We start from the raw sequence: 15340 nt of genomic DNA, 5'->3' as shown, positions 1-15340 counted from the left end.
CCTGAGAATGATCCTTCAGGTACGCGGATATTTTTGCCATCTCTGCAAAATACGATACTTTCTGTCTCCAATCATCCATAGTTGGTAACATCTTTTTTTTCCAATTTTGAGCAATTAAGATCCTTGCTGCTGTTATACAATACAACATCAATTTCATTTCTTTTTGGTCCAAATTGTCCATAATACCCAATAAAAATAATTGCGGTATAAATTTTATCTTTTTCTTAAAAATCTGTTGAATATTCCACCAAATCTTAATCCAAAAGGCTTTAACATCCCTACATGTCCACCAAATATGATAATAAGTAGCATCCATACTGCCACATCTCCAACATTTTGGTTGCAAATTCGGGTACATGCAAGACAATTTTTGAGGATCCAAATGCCATCTATAAAACATTTTATAAAAATTTTCCCTTAGATTCTGTGCTTGGGTGAACTTGACATTTCTTACCCAAATTATTTCCCAAGTTTCTAACTTTATTGGTTCTTGAATATTTTGAGCCCATTTAATCATACAATCTTTAACCAATTCTGTTTCCGAATCAAGTTCTCTTAAACCCCAAACAGTTTGGGGTTTAAAACAGGTTCTTTCAATTCTGACTTAATGAGTCTTTCCTCAAAACAGCCCCCTTCCCACTTTCAGGACCACCCCCTAACCCCACAGGAGGCCTCGCAGTATAATCTTTTCCTGCGATTTGTTATTATTTCCCCATCTAGATAACTTCTCCCCACTGGGTCGACCCTTTCCCCTCTGGGCTCCTTGACCCCTCCCCTTGTATCAGCTGGGTGAGATCGGGGTCCATTGGGAAATCCCCAACACACACACACAATTGCCAGCAGCCTCCCCCTTCTCTCTCTCCCTCTCCCTCTTTCTCCCTCTTCCATTGGAATCATGTCTCTCTGTCCCCTTTGAGGGATAACATCTTCTCCAAATTAATCGGTCAGAAATTGCAAAAGCCCTGAGCCCCCTTTTGCCTTGAGTCTGGCTCTCCTCTTCTTGAAACTGGGGTCATGTCCCTTGGAAAGAGTCCTGGAGCAGCCTCAGATTCAAGGGACCACAAGGAAACCACAAAAGTAGGGAGAAACTTCTGTGTTGTTGTTGTTGTCTTGAAAGGGAACTTAAAAGAGCAGCTCCACTTTCCCTCCCCTGAAGGAAACAATCCAAGATCACCCAGAGTTCAAAGCAGCCAGAGAGGAATTTCCTTGGACCCTCAATTTGCTCCCGGAGGTTTTTCAGGCTGAGTCCCTGGGAAGGACTCAAAATCAGGAGTCCTTGTGGTTGAGGATTTTCCACATTTGGAGCATTTCCTAAAACTCTTGGAGACGCTGCAGGTATGGAGTGGGAAGTAGTGGGAGATTTTCCTGCCCCTCCACATTTCCCATCCATCTTCCAGGCTCTGGAGGGGCTCAGAGTTAATTCCAGGGGTGCCGTTTCTGCAGAGCCCCCAGAGGTGACCATGAGCAGCAAGACGGAGGTGGAGGATGGGATGGAGACGCATGTCTGCCGCCTGCATGGCTTCTACCCCAGGGAGATCGATGCCTCCTGGACGAGGGACGGGGAGGTCTGGCTGCAGGACACCCTCCGTGGCTCTGTGGCCCCCAACGCGGATGGGACCTTCCACGCCTGGCTCAGCATCCGGATTGATCCCAAAGAGAGGGGCCGCTATCGGTGCCACGTGGAGCATGATGGCCTGCAGGAGCCTCTGGACGTGGCCCTGGAGGGTGAGAGGCTGCAGGGAGGGAAAGGCTGGGCTCTTTGACAGGCTGGAGGGTTGTGGGAGGGAAATCACACCCCAGCTGTGTCCAGATGTGAGCATACCTGACCTTTAAGCCCTTGGTTTTTCCAGTGTTTGAGGTTGGTGAAGCTGCAGGGACCAGACAATAGAACTGGCTTCAGGGGATGTAAAGGAAACTACAGAATCCCATCACAAGAGTTGGCAGATCCTGATGAAATCCTCTTAGATCCTCTCTTAGCCTCTGTCCCTCCCCTCTTTCTTGGTCAGCAAGGCGCCTTCATGCTTCCCTCAGAGGGACATGAAGAGGAGCCCATGGAGTTTTTAATTTGGGGAATTTCCAGCTTGGCTGCTTTAGGTCTCTCCCCTAATTGGGATGATTGTTTGGGGAATCTCCTTCAATTATCTGCTCTTCCTCCCAATTCAGAACTAAATCTGGGGCTTATCATCGGCTGTGTTGTGGCTGGCCTTGTCTTGGTGTGTGCAATTGTTGGGATCTTGGCTTTTATTTACATTCTCAGTAAGTATTCTTTTTTGGGTTCTGGGGGAAGATAGGAACATCTCTCCCAAGTCTCTCCCTTTGGAGAGCTTCTTCCGGGCTTCCTTCTGTCCTGTTTTCCCAGCCTTCTTGGGGAGCCTCTGGGACTCAGCCTCTTGCTGGGACTCCATTCTCGATTCAGCTGAGTCTGAGGTTGGGACAGTCCCGTCTTCTTCTGAGCTGGGAAGAGGCATCCCAGTTCCATCCCTTTCAAAGTCTTTGGTCAAAGAGCAGCAGAAAAGGATTTCCATGAAAATCTTCCTCCCATCCCAGCTGTTGCTGCTGCTTCCCCCAATTCCCCTCCATCCCTCTCAGAGGTAGCAGGTCTCCCTTGGGGCAGATCAGGAGATATTTTGTATTTTGAAGATCTTTCTGTCTTTGTTGAGGGGTCAAAGGGACTGTGAAATATCCCCTGGGGTTCTTCCTCCTAGAGAGGGAGAGATTGGATGATCTCTGGTGGATTCTTTTGAGCTTTCACTGATTTTTATCCTTGCAGAGAGACATCAAGATGACCACAATGCAACACCGAGTGAATTGTCCTCTTTACAAGTAATCGCCAACTTAGAGCAGGGACCAGAGGCACCGTCACTTGAGAGGTTTGTGTCTGTGTGTCTGTGTGCTATCTTCCTCTTCATCGTAAAAATCTGGCTGGGGAAGATGGGCCCCCTATTTATTACAGCCAGGCTGTTCTTGGAAGTGGGGTCCTCAAAGAGAAACATTTTGCACAAGGAACCTTCCAGAAGATAAGAAGATCCTGCTGATGGAAGGTCCCTCTGACTGAGGACATGCTCTGTTTCCCAAGTGGGTGGAAAGGAAAGCCTTGGCCAAATGAGAGTCAGAAGCTCCTTAAAATTAGGGATCAAAAGGGGGCATTTTGAGAGAAAAGGAGCTTTGGGGGATGCCAGCTGGATCTCCTCTTGGTCTCCCATCACAAGGCTCTCTAAGTACGAACTGACTGGAAAAAGAAACTTTGGATCCATCTGTATCTTTTTAGGTCAGCTCTGCCTTCTGACTTTGTGTGATACACATATAAATTTGAAGAATTCTTTCCTACGCCTTTAAGCCAAAGCGGTTTGGTTCAAACTCTCTCCATGTATTTCTGTGTCTTTGATTGTGTGTGAGAGAGAGAGAAAGGGAGGGAGGGAGATGGAGTCAGAAAGAGCTGAGTTTTTCCATCTGTAAGCCAAGAGAGCAACTTGCTCACCCGCTTTTCTTTCCGTCTTTTCCAGGAAGTGAGGAAGGATCCAGCAGTTCCAGCCAGGGTAAGTCGGAGGGAACTGCTGCTGCATGAGCCATTCTGTCCCTTTTCAAGACTTTGGGCGGATTGTGGGTGGGACGAAAAGAGGGAAAGCCCCCCCTCTTTTTTAAAAGGCCCTCCTAATAACTCCTCCCCGTGTTCCCTCTGTGTCCAGTTGTGGTGAAATAATTAGAATAATTAGAGACACTTTCATTTAGTGGTGAGGGCACCAAGTGAGACTAACTGGGAGATCGTAAGTTCTTTTCTTTTTTAAAGAAAATTTTATTGATTTTCTAATTTTACAGTTAAATATTTGAAAAGCACGTGGCAGCTGAGTTGGTCAATAATTCAATAACATACAAATACCTTTAGTACAGATCTCGAACTATTACATTAAATATTTCCTCTCTTTTCCCTTTGGTATTTAATGTCTCATATTTAAATTAATGCAATTCTTGTTATACCGATTAAATAAAAAAACTTTTCCCCTCCTTTTTGCAGTACCAGTGGACACTCCCAGCATCAAGAGGGAGGAGAGAAGAGGGGATCAACTTTCTTCTGAATTAGGACCGACTCTCAGGTGGAGCCCTTCAAACCCTTCCAGCATGTTGGAACCAGGATGTATTTTGGGCCTTGCTCTTCAGGTGCCTCATTTCATGCAGTCGCCCAAGAATGCGGAGACCCTTGATTGATGGGAAAGAAGTCCCCATATTACGGCGGATGGTTTCTGAGCAAAGGAGTGAAAGGAGCGAACGTGAACAGTGAAATTGAAAAGGGAGGGGTCTTACACCCAAACTTCTTTTGGGCTTCCCAGATGCCTTCAAGAGCTGGCCATCTTTGAGAGCCTATAAATGAGACTATTTAAAGCAGCCACATCCATCCCGGCCCCCGTGGGCCACATGCAGCCTTGGATAGCTAGTAAAGCGGTCCTGCAGAAGTTTTAATGCTATAATAAAAATATAAAGGAAGCTATTTATATACATTAACTATATTATAGATTTTATATGTGGCCCAAGATAATTTCTCCTCACTCCATGCAGCCCAGGCAAGCCGAAAGGTCGGACACGGCTGCTTTAAAGCATTTTGTGAGAATTCAATTAGTATTTGAGTGTCTTTCACTGATTCGAAAGTTTTAGAACTGTATTTATTTTTCAGACACCTAAACAACTTTAGGCAGCTCACAAAAATAGTCAAACTACGAAGAACACAAAAACCGCATGACAAAAACTAAAAAATTGGGCCCTCCATCTTCCTTTTAGGAGCCCTGACATCCATCTGCAGGATGTTGGAAGGCGCTAAGCATGCAGATTCAGTGTCTATCGCATCAAGCATTGTTGCGCTCCCAGGTCCCTCCTCAGCCAGCAACGATCCTCCTTAGCCAAGAGGTGGGAAAGTTCCCCCCCTCCAGTCATCAACCCCACATCTTCCCTACTGGAACATGACATTGACCACCTTTCCTGAAGCCAGGACATGGATACAAAGCCAGGTTTTCATGCCCTTCTGGAAGGCTAAGAGGAGGGGGATCTGCTTGAGGGTCTTCTGAAATGTAGGACCAGCCATAGGAAAGGGACACTTCCAAAAGTTGCTGCCAGGGAGACGTTTTTCACTGAGGTAGTTCTTCTCAGGTATAGACAACTTGGAGTCCTCCAGATACTTTAGACTTCAACTCCCATCATGTCTTGCTGCCAGGCAGTTCTCTGGACACTATTGGCCTACTCTGGTTGCAAATAAAGCAACTCAGAACGAAGTGAATTTGGTAATCCAGGAACGAGTACCTTCCTTTCGGAGAAATTGGGCAAGGGGAAATCGTTGTCTTTTTTCCCCCAGAGAAAACAAGAAGTTACAATGGCCTTTTGATAGGTTTGGAGCTGTAGGGGAAGGAGTGGCAGAACCTGAGGGGGGAATTAAAGGAGGGATCAGCCTAGAATCCCTTTGTAGCCACAAGCAAGCTAAGTCCAGCCCTCCTTCAGTTCTGTTGACCTTTTTTAAACGCCTACAAGGTGCTAACCGTTAGCTGAGAAGATTCCTGCGCATAGGTGTGAGTAACAATAAATCGGTTTAATTGGACCCTCATGTGTGGACCTGATCTTTCAGGCCTTATAGGAGCCTTGCTAAATGAACACATTGTCCTCCTGCCCTTGACTTCCCTTTGAAGATGGGTACCCAGAAGCATCTGGGTTTCCAAGTCTCCTGGGTTATCTTGTCTGTCACGGTGGGCTCAGTTCTTGAAGAGGAGACCGAGAACGAGCAGGAGCTCCAAAATCATCGACAGACAATGGACGGAAGGCCCTGGATAGGAAAGACCAGGAAAATAATGACAATGAATCAGGACCGTCCTCCTCGCAGCGATCTTGACAAACTCTACTTACCAAGGAAAACAGCTGGGCGTGGAAGGTTGTAAGCACATCAGATGGTTGAAGAAGACAAAAGGCCGTTGGGAGAATACCGGCACTCCTCAACTTATGACTCCAGTTGAGCCCAAAATCTCCATTGCTATCCAAGACGGTTGTTAAATGAGATTTTCCCAGTTTATGACTTTTCTTACCAGGATGCTTAAGTGAATCAGTGCAGGTATTGTTAGTAACACCGTTGTTAAGCGGATCTGGTTTCCCCATTGACTTGTCAGAAGGTCGCAAAAGGTGATCACGTGATCCAGGGACACGGCGCCCGTTATAGATACATGCCAGTTGCCAAGCAAAAGTCGTTTAGTGTGAACAATAGTTCTACATGATTTTTTTTAGTGCCGTTGTAACCTCAAGTGGTCACTAAATGAATGGTTGTAAGTCGAGGACTATATGTATCTGAGGGACAGTGAAGGAGATGCACTGGAGCCAGGATACCAGGAAGGCTTACTGACGACTGGGGAGACCAAAGTGGCCTTCAAGAAAGACCAAATGAAGAACAGAAGACAAAGTATGATATGGAAAGTACATTTAAAAAAAAAATAGGCAAAGCAGATAATAACAAGACCTGGCAATGGCTAAGAGAAGGCAAGTTGAAGAAAGGAGCAGAGAAGCTAATTCTGGCTGCACAAGACCAAGCCTGAAGGACAAACACATACAAAGCCAGACCTGAGAAGACAGCAACAGACAACAAATGCCACCTCTGCAAAGAAGCTGAGGAAACGGTGAACCACCTGGTTAGCTGCTGCAAGAAGATCACACAGATTGACTACAAACAAAGGCACGACAAAGTGGCAACAATGGTGCCTGAGAGGATCTGCAAGAAGTGCCATTTTCCTTCAAGCAAGAACAGGTGGCACCATAAAAGAGAGGAAATCATAGAAAATGAAGAAGCTAAATTGCTCTGGGAGTTTAGAATCCCAACAGACCGGCCTCTGCCACATAACACACACCAGACGTAACAATTGTCGATAGGAAAGAGGAAAAAAGTCTGGATAGTGGACATGGTAGTATCTGGAAGCAGCAGAATAGCAGAGAAAGAACTGGAGGAGATTACAAAATACAAAGACATGCAAACAGAAATAGAATGACTGCGGCAAAAGAAAGCAAAGGTAGCACCCATAGCCATATGCACCTTGGGCTCAATCCCAAAATAACTGGAGCACTGCTTGAACCCCGTCGGCATTGACAAATTCACCATCAGTCAATTGCGAAAGGCAGCTTTGCTCGGAACAGCTAATATCCTACAATGATACCTTTAAACACCATCAAACATCCATACCGACCTATTCCTGGTCCTTGGGAAGAACTCAATAGGTGGATAAAAATGCCAAATCCAGTCTGAACATCTGGCTGGTTGTGCGAGGAACAAATAATAACATAAAGAACAAAAAAAAATAATTAAAAATACGAAATAAATTAAAAGCAAAAGCAAAACACTCAAAAGGCAATTTAGATGGACCACTGGGTCTTTTTCTGCCATCAGTTTTGTATGTTTCTGTGTAAACATGCTCAGCGGGCGCCTTGCTCAGATTGGATGGTGTCCATGTGTTTCGCTGTCCGTGCGTGTCCATGCAGTGGTTTGTGTGTGAATCCCCATTTGCACAAGATGCTGCACCTTAAAAAACCAGCCAGCCAGTTAAAACAGACGAGATTGTGCCTGCTGTGAACCCCAGACAGAAGAGGGAGGATCTGAAGGTGAGGCTCATCCTGCAGGAGGCCAATTTCCAGAGACTCAAAACCAACTGGAAAGTTCCTCTGACGGCCTCGGCCTTCTTTGTCTTCATAAATACAGGCCCATGAAAGGGAGGCAGAAGATCCTTCTTCCCCACTGGAGCAGCTTAATTTCCACTCTGTACATGCTCAGGGGAAATCTTCTGACTACAGAAGAGAGCAGGACATCGTTCAAGCTGTGAAAAAAATTAATTGCATCTTACTCATACAGGTAGTCCTCAACTTACAATCACAATTGAGCCTAAAATTTATGTTGTTAAATGAGAATTTGTTCAGTGAGTTTTGCCCCATTTAATGACATTTCTTGCCACAGTTGTTAAGAGAATCACTGAAGCTGATAAGTTGGTAATCTGGTTGTTAAGTGAATCTGGCTTCCCCAATGACTTTGCTTGTCAGAAGGTCGCAAAAGATGATCACATGACCCTGGGACGCTGCAGCGGTTGTAAGTATGAACCGGTTGCCAAAATCTGAATTTTGGTCACATGACCCTGGGGATGCTGCAACGGTCATGTGAAAAATGGTCGTCACTTCTTTCAGTGCCATTGTAACTTTGAACAGTCACTAAATGAACTGTTGTAAGTACCTATACTTTACTCATCATGGAAAGCTTAAGAGCAGAAGCTTTGATTCATTAATGATCATCATAATAACAACAATCATAACCCGAATAATTAGAGAATTATTTAGTTCCAGGATTCCCCAGAAGAAGCGCCAAAGGAGAGAGCAGCCATCTTAGTTTATTGCGGAAAGAACTGAAGCGTTTGAAGCTTCCTAGAGATTCGTTGTCTTCACCGGAAAATAAAAGGAAATGGGGAATTTATGTACTATATTTCAGGCCTCTGATCTTTTCCCCTAGAAAGACGGGTCTTCCCCTTGAAGAGGCAACAGAAGCGTTTTCATCCAGAGGGAAGATCACTTGGGATTTCTGACCTAGAACATAGAACTTTGAATCACTGGGCTGGAAGGGACCTCAAGAGATCTTCTAGTCCACCCCTCAGCTCAAGGCAAGAGACCTTGTATCATCCTGGTCAAACGGTGGTCCGGTCTATTTTTCTAAATCCCCACTGATGGGAGCACTCACAACTCCAGGAGGAAAACTATCCTATTGATTTATTGCTCTCACTGTCAGACAATTTCTCCTTCCTTCTAGGTTGGATCTCTCTTTCACAAGATTCCGCCCCTTCTTCCTTCTCCTGCCCTCTGGGGCTTTGGGGAATAAATCCATCCTCTCTTCTCTGTGACAGCCCCTCAAGGACTGGAAGACAGTCATTATGTTCCCCCCCTAAGCCTTCTCTTCCATAGGCTGGACACGCTTGGCTCTCTCAACCCTTCATCCAAGTGTTATGTGCTCCTGGCTACTTTCCTTCCTGACCAGAGGCCAGCTCGCCTGACCAATAACCAGCCAAGACACAGTGAAGACTTTTTGTTTCGTTTATTGCAATAAGTGGGGAGAGAAGCTATCAAAGTTTGGTTCTCTCCAAAGTTTTAACCCAAAATATTTCCTTCTTTATACATCCCTTGTCCCGGCCACCACATCCCTCCTCTTTCCCCATTGGCTGAGGTACTACGAGGTTACACTCTTTCCGACCGCTTCCTACATATTTCCTGCTACATACTAAATCATACATCACATGTACATTAAAATTAGGAGATAATTTATGCAAGGTGTGTCAGTTAATATTAATCAATTAATAGCGCATGCTCAGTTGCCTGAGTTCTGGCCCCCTTTTTTATTCTTAGAAAAATAGGTTCTTTCCTGTTTTGCTAGTTATCTTCTATTACAGATGTTTTCTTCTTCCTTTTCTACTCTTAAAACCCAGCTATTTTTGCCTACATATTTCCTTTACATCCTGTCTTTATGTTAACCTTTCCTCTTTCCCATCATAGCTTCTCTACTCAGTATATTTCCACTGCAGCAAATTCAATTTTAAATTTCTCTTTCAATATTAAATTTTGAAGACCTTTCTTTTATTTCTATCACTAGGATTTATTCTCCAGGCCCTTAGTCTCCTTTGTTCCTCTTCTTTGCACACTTTCTAGCTAGGGCCTCAGTGCCATGTTTCTTTTCCCTTTTTTATCCCGGCGACCAGAATTGTGCCCAGTCTTCCAAGTGTGTCTTCACTACTGCAGGATAAAGCGGTGCTCTCGCTTCTCCTGATCTTGATGTTGTCCCTCTGTTGATGCAGCCCAGGACCGCACTGGCTTTCTTGGCAGATCCACCTGATCCCCCACTGCGAGGGGGTCCCCGGGGTCTCCCCTCCCCCTCCCCTGCGCCCCTCCCCCTCCCCCTTCCCCCGGCCCAGAGAACCCTCCGGCTGTTCCCAGCCTCGCATTTCCTGATGAGAGAACTTTCGCTTTCCTTTTTCCTCTTCAACGGCCGGTGGCGCCTGAAAGTCTGCCTAGCAACAATGACGACACGGGGATACTTTTTTTCTACTGGTTGGGGTTGGCCAATCAGCAGCATTTTGCCCTGGGTTGTTCCGTTGTTGATCGCCCGGAGCGCGTCTTTCCCTGCCTGCGACTTCCGAAGGGCGGAGCCCAAATGGAGGATCGCGGCCAGGATGGCTCTGCGCTCCTTCTCCCTCCTGGCGTTGGTGGTTGCTGTGCGGGAGAGCTGCTTCGGTGAGTCCCTTCGGGGTCCTCGGGGGGTTCCGGCCCCTTTTTTCTGCTGTTGGGGATCCACCCAAGGGATCTCTCTCTGTCTCTCTCCTCCCAAAAGCTTATTCCCAGGAAGAGAATCCAGACTCGGTCCTCTTTCTAGTCCGCTCCCCCTCTGGCCGCTCTCAGAAGGGACCTCAAAGCGTGGATGGGACTTTGTTGCCTCTCCCCCTCCCCCCCCCAGGAGAGCCCCTCTGGGAACGGGACAAGGGCGGCCCCTCCAGAGGTCAGTCAAGTCTACCTGGGCGCCCCCGAGCGCCGTTCTTTCCCTCCCCCAAAGTGGAGGTTGTGGGAAAGCGGCGTTTGCAGGGACCGGGTCAGTTCCCAAACTTCCTGGCTGCCTTCGCACAACCCCTCCGCCTGGCTCCTCTTTCCTGCCTTTGGCGGGGCTCGGGGGCTCTTTGGGGCTTCTGGTGCTGGGAGGAGCCGGCTCGTTTCTCGACTTGCTTCCGTGTATTGGCAGACAAGGAGGCTGGAGCACTGGAGCCCTCGGGTTAAGGCTGTCCTGGGAATGCAGCAGGAGAAGAGTCTGGAGAGAAGAGCTCCTTTAATTGACTTCCCAAAGATCCCTCCTGATTGATTGATTGTCACTTTCCCCTGGATCCCCACCCCCCACCCCGTCCTAAACCCCAATATCCCCAGAGCTTCTTTCTAGGACAGGCAGGAATTTTTCCACCCCACATCCTCCTCCTTCCATTTCAGGAGCCCCCAGCACGGGAGAGTTCGCAGAATCAGAAATATTTAAAGTTTACTCTTATTCCTTAGTCATCAGATCGGAGGTCTTGGGGTGTCCCTAGTTGTTCCTCGGAGAAACTCTCAATGCAGCAGCTTTTCCAAAGGCATTTCCAAAACTGTCAGGATCTGAAGGATCAGAGAGGCTGGGCTGGAGGCAGGAGGAGAGAAGCCCCTCTGGATGGAGAGCCTGAAATGAAGGGCTTGCTTGGACACAGACTGGCCCAGACTGACCAGCCCTTCCTGACCTGAGGAGGATTCAGGATTGTGAGGACGCCCAACCTGCGTTACATTCACACGTTTCTCCTCTCAGGCAGACTTCAGACTCCCTCACTGCTCAGCCCACGAGGGCTCACTTAACAAATGTCTCACTTAGCAACAAAAAATGTGGGCTAGATTATGGTTGTAAGTCAAGGACTGCCTGTATTTATTTCTCTGGGGGGCTTTGGAGGTCCTGCCCTTTTCCATGCAGACCCAGGTTCTGCCCAAATAAGTCCCGTGAAGGATCCTGAAAATGATCTTTCAACTCTTTGGTGCCCTGGAAGAATTTCTGACCTGAAGAGCTTTCAGAATGGAGACCCAGAAGGGGCCTTGGGGATTTTCTTTTTAAATGTTTTTTTTATTTATTCTTTTTTCACTATGCAACAAAAATAAAAATAAAAATGAAAAAATACATTTTTCCCCTTTAACAGAATTGTGTTATACATCTCATATATATTATTTACAATTTATTTACATCAGTAATCATGTCTTTTTTCTTTCTCTGTTCTAGCCAATTATAACATTTGTTCCATATTTCATAAAATTCTGTTGCCTCCTTGTCTTTTAAGTTTAATCATTTCCGCGCATTCTAGAATTTTGTGTATGATCATATCGTTTGTAGTTATGTTTTCACCCTTCCAACATTGGGCATATACTATGCAGGCTGCTGTTAAAATATGTATAATAATTTATTTGAGTTGTTTTTCCATTTTTATATTTATTATACCCAAAAGAAATAGTTCTGGTTTGAGTTCAATTTGCACCTTAGTTTTCATCAGCTTAATCTATTTCCCAGGAGCCTTTTATTCATTTTATTTTTAGTTTTTTTCATCCATTTACAAGTTGTTGTTGGGCAGCCTCAGAGTCTCTTCCGTGTTTGTATTTTGACAATGAAAACTAAACAGTGACTTAACAGTGATTTTTTGTTGTCACTGTTAGTCAAGTTTAGTATAGTTTTTACGGTATTTTTTTATTGAATTTTGAGGTTAGGAGAGGAATAGGGTCAATCTAGGGATTGGGGTTCAGGGTAGGAATCAGGGTTGGGGTTGGGATAGGGGTAGATACAACAATGGAGTTACCCCCATTAACATTTCCAAGCTTTAGCAAACAGACTATTGTCCGGGTACATATATTCAATAGCAGTAATTAATATAATAGTAAATAGCTGTAGTAAATAAGAAAAACAGTAATCATAAAAAATATCAGTTACTCAATACGTATTATTCATCTTATTAAGTGTCACAATCATTTCTCACTAGTTCGTTTTGCTAACCATTGGTAAAAATTATCCCATGTTTTAAGAATAGACTGAGTCTTCTTTCTCTTTGATCTCTAAGGTTAATCTGTCCGTTTCTGCACATTCTAGAATTTTCTTAATTGTAATCTCTTCAGATGGTAAATTTTCATGTTTCCAATATTGGGCAAATGCTATTCTCGCTGCTGTCAATATATGCAATATTAGCTACTCCTTCTCCTTCTCATATTTGGCTCCTAATATTCCTAACAAAAACAGTTCTGGTTTAAATTCTATCTGTATTTTAATCATCTTTTCCAACCATGTATGAATCTTAAGCCAAGTTTAGCATAGTTTTATGTCTTGTGAATTTAGTCCCTCCTCCAATCCAAGGAAGGGCTGAAAAAACTTTGATGCTGTTCAGTCAGGAGTTTGCATGATACAAACTGAAATAATGTTGTATGTTTATCTCGGATTCCCCAGAGGGGCTTTAAAGGTGACAGGACCCTCCACACGGAGGCTGAGTTTGGGGAGAGGACCCCAGCAGAGCCCCCCCACCCCACCCAATACGGGAGTTGGCAGCAGGAACTCCCAAGCAGCCTCAGTTAGGGGCAGGGGGTGGGGCCAGGGTGGAGAGGCCCCAAGGTTTCTGCCGGCTGAGGGGAATTCTGGGAATTGAAGTCCAAGTGGCTGAGTCTGAGAAACTCTCATTTAGGCCTTTAGGTGGAGAGTCTTTGAGGGAGGCCTTGATGGAAGGGGGGAAGGGCACAATTGGAGCAGGTAAAGTTTGGGGGACCTGAGCTTCCCCTCCTCTCTCACCCCACCTTCCCTGCCCTCCAACAGTTCAGGCCCTCCAAAAAGCTGCTTCTTTCCCTCTCAGTCGCTCCCTCTTTCCANCTTCTCCTCCTCCTCCTCTTCCTCTTCTTCTTCTTCTTCTTCTTCTTCTTCTTCTTCTTCTTCTTCTTCTTCTTCTTCTTCTTCTTCTTCTTCTTCTTCTTCTTCTTCTTCTTCTTCTTCTTCTTCTTCTTCTTCTTCTTCTTCTTCTTCTTCTTCTTCCTTCTTTCCCCCCAGAGCCTCAGATTGGAGCCTCCATAGGATCTGAGTCCTTGGCTGGAGCCCCCTAACTCTGCCCCTCTGGGTCCCTTCCAGGCGCCTCCTCGCACTCCCTGAAGTATTTCTACTCCTCCATCTTGGAGCCCAGTCAGGGGCTGCCCCATTTTGTCGCTGTGGGATACGTGGACGGTCAGGTCTTTGCTCACTACGACAGCAATAGCCGGAGGATGGAGCCTCGAGTCTCCTGGATCGGGAAGGTGGGGATGGAGGACCCCCAATACTGGGACAGAAACACCCAGAGAGAACGTAGCAATGAGGAGACGTCCAGAGAAAACCTGGAGATTGCGAGGACTCGCTACAATCAGAGCGAAGGCGAGTGATGGGTCAGGTGGCTCCTCCTGCCCCATAATCCCCTCCCCAGGAACCAGAGGGGGAGAAAGGGGGGTCCCTTCAAAGGGAAAGGCTGCTTCCCCACATTTAAAAACATTTTAAATATGTTTATTCTGTTTTTTAAAATCAGTATAAGCTTGTCGTTGCCTCCATAGCTGATGTTTTCTGCCAATTGCAGTAATAAAAACATTTTTTTAAGTTATGCCTCTATCTCCCTGTATATTGATAGGATGTGGATATGGATATAAACTGAGTTAAAGGAGACTGAAATCTCCTCTCCCCCCCCCCATGAAAGTTGGAGGGTCCTGGCCTTGGTGGACCCCCTGCTGTGGGGGAGGAGGGGATCCCAGATCTCTCCCCTCCCGGAAAAGAAGCAGGTGGATCCTGGGGGAAGGAGGTCCCTGTTTTTCTGTCTGTTTCCACCCCAGAGAAATCAGGGATCAACTGCAGATCCATCTGGGCTGAGTAGATCCCTCTCTTTCACCTCTTTTTGGAGGGATGAGTGGAGGAACCCTTGAACTATTTTTCAGGCCTCGGGGAACCCCTGAACATCCAGGCTCAGAGATGGGGCAGAATTGTTTCCTGCATAGACCTGGAGAGATGCATTAACAGCCTTCTTACACTAATGATAAAAACTTGCCTTTTCAGTGTGATCCCTGTGCTTTTTTTTTTCAGCACAAATATTAAATTCTGTGCCAAACATGCAATGAACACAAACAGATTTCATCTTCAACTGAAATAAGACGGTTTCTGTCTTAGCTTTTGATGCTTCTGAAGTAAGACAGAGCTGGTTCTCAGAAGTTGAAAACTGCAGCCAGATTTTCAGTGCCTTCCTGTGAATGGCAGGAGATTCTTCTTGGGCAGAAATCCAGAACCTTTTTTCCCCCCTGAGCAGATCAGGGAATCTCCTCTGGAGGGCAGGATCAGACTCAGCTCAGGAGGATCTTCTCTCCCTCCAAAGGGAAGGTCTCAGGCTGAGCAGAAGCTGCAGGGAAAGGATCCCCTCACTTGGTCACTCATGGGAGTGGAAAGGGAGGGAAAGGACTGGTCAGTTTAGTTCAACTGTACTTACAAGTGGTTTTCCCTCAGATTTGAGAGTTTCTGGCATCCTTCCTCATTCTGAAGCCCAACCAGAAGTAGAAACATTTCAACATTTCCTTTTGGTTTTTTTTTTTCAAACATTCAGTTTTCTTTTAAATCCCAGAATCTGGTCACTTAAAGTCAAAATCTTTTCTCCAGGACCTTGCAAGACTATAAACTTCAAACTTCATTTCAAAGGTCAACAACCCTTTGGGGGAGCAGATCAGATTGGGCCACTTGCTGCTGTTGCTAAGGAAAATATTCCTTTGTGGCCCTTCAAGGCTT

At 45.8% G+C, this 15340-nt stretch overlaps 2 protein-coding genes across 2 annotated transcripts in view; both read left to right on the top strand.

Annotated features, from left to right (window-relative positions):
- The window catches only part of LOC107299543 (major histocompatibility complex class I-related gene protein), a 7974-nt gene extending 3941 nt beyond the window's left edge, over window positions 1-4033 (top strand). The window contains exons 2-6 of the mRNA XM_015828902.2: window positions 1444-1725; window positions 2164-2256; window positions 2771-2870; window positions 3504-3536; window positions 4013-4033. Coding sequence (XP_015684388.1) covers window positions 1444-1725; window positions 2164-2256; window positions 2771-2870; window positions 3504-3510 — 482 coding nt within the window. The 3' untranslated portion in view covers window positions 3511-3536; window positions 4013-4033. The remainder of the gene's footprint in view (window positions 1-1443; window positions 1726-2163; window positions 2257-2770; window positions 2871-3503; window positions 3537-4012) is intronic.
- A 6175-nt stretch (window positions 4034-10208) lies between these two features.
- Window positions 10209-15340, top strand: part of LOC107299542 (patr class I histocompatibility antigen, B-1 alpha chain-like) — a 9632-nt gene continuing 4500 nt past the window's right edge. The window contains exons 1-2 of the mRNA XM_015828901.1: window positions 10209-10269; window positions 13655-13957. Coding sequence (XP_015684387.1) covers window positions 10209-10269; window positions 13655-13957 — 364 coding nt within the window. The remainder of the gene's footprint in view (window positions 10270-13654; window positions 13958-15340) is intronic.

This window comes from Protobothrops mucrosquamatus, unplaced genomic scaffold (genome assembly GCF_001527695.2).
Source record: "Protobothrops mucrosquamatus isolate PMUCROS unplaced genomic scaffold, P.Mucros_1.0 scaffold5088, whole genome shotgun sequence".
Lineage (NCBI taxonomy): Eukaryota > Metazoa > Chordata > Lepidosauria > Squamata > Viperidae > Protobothrops > Protobothrops mucrosquamatus.
This window is presented reverse-complemented; position numbering and strand designations above follow the sequence as displayed.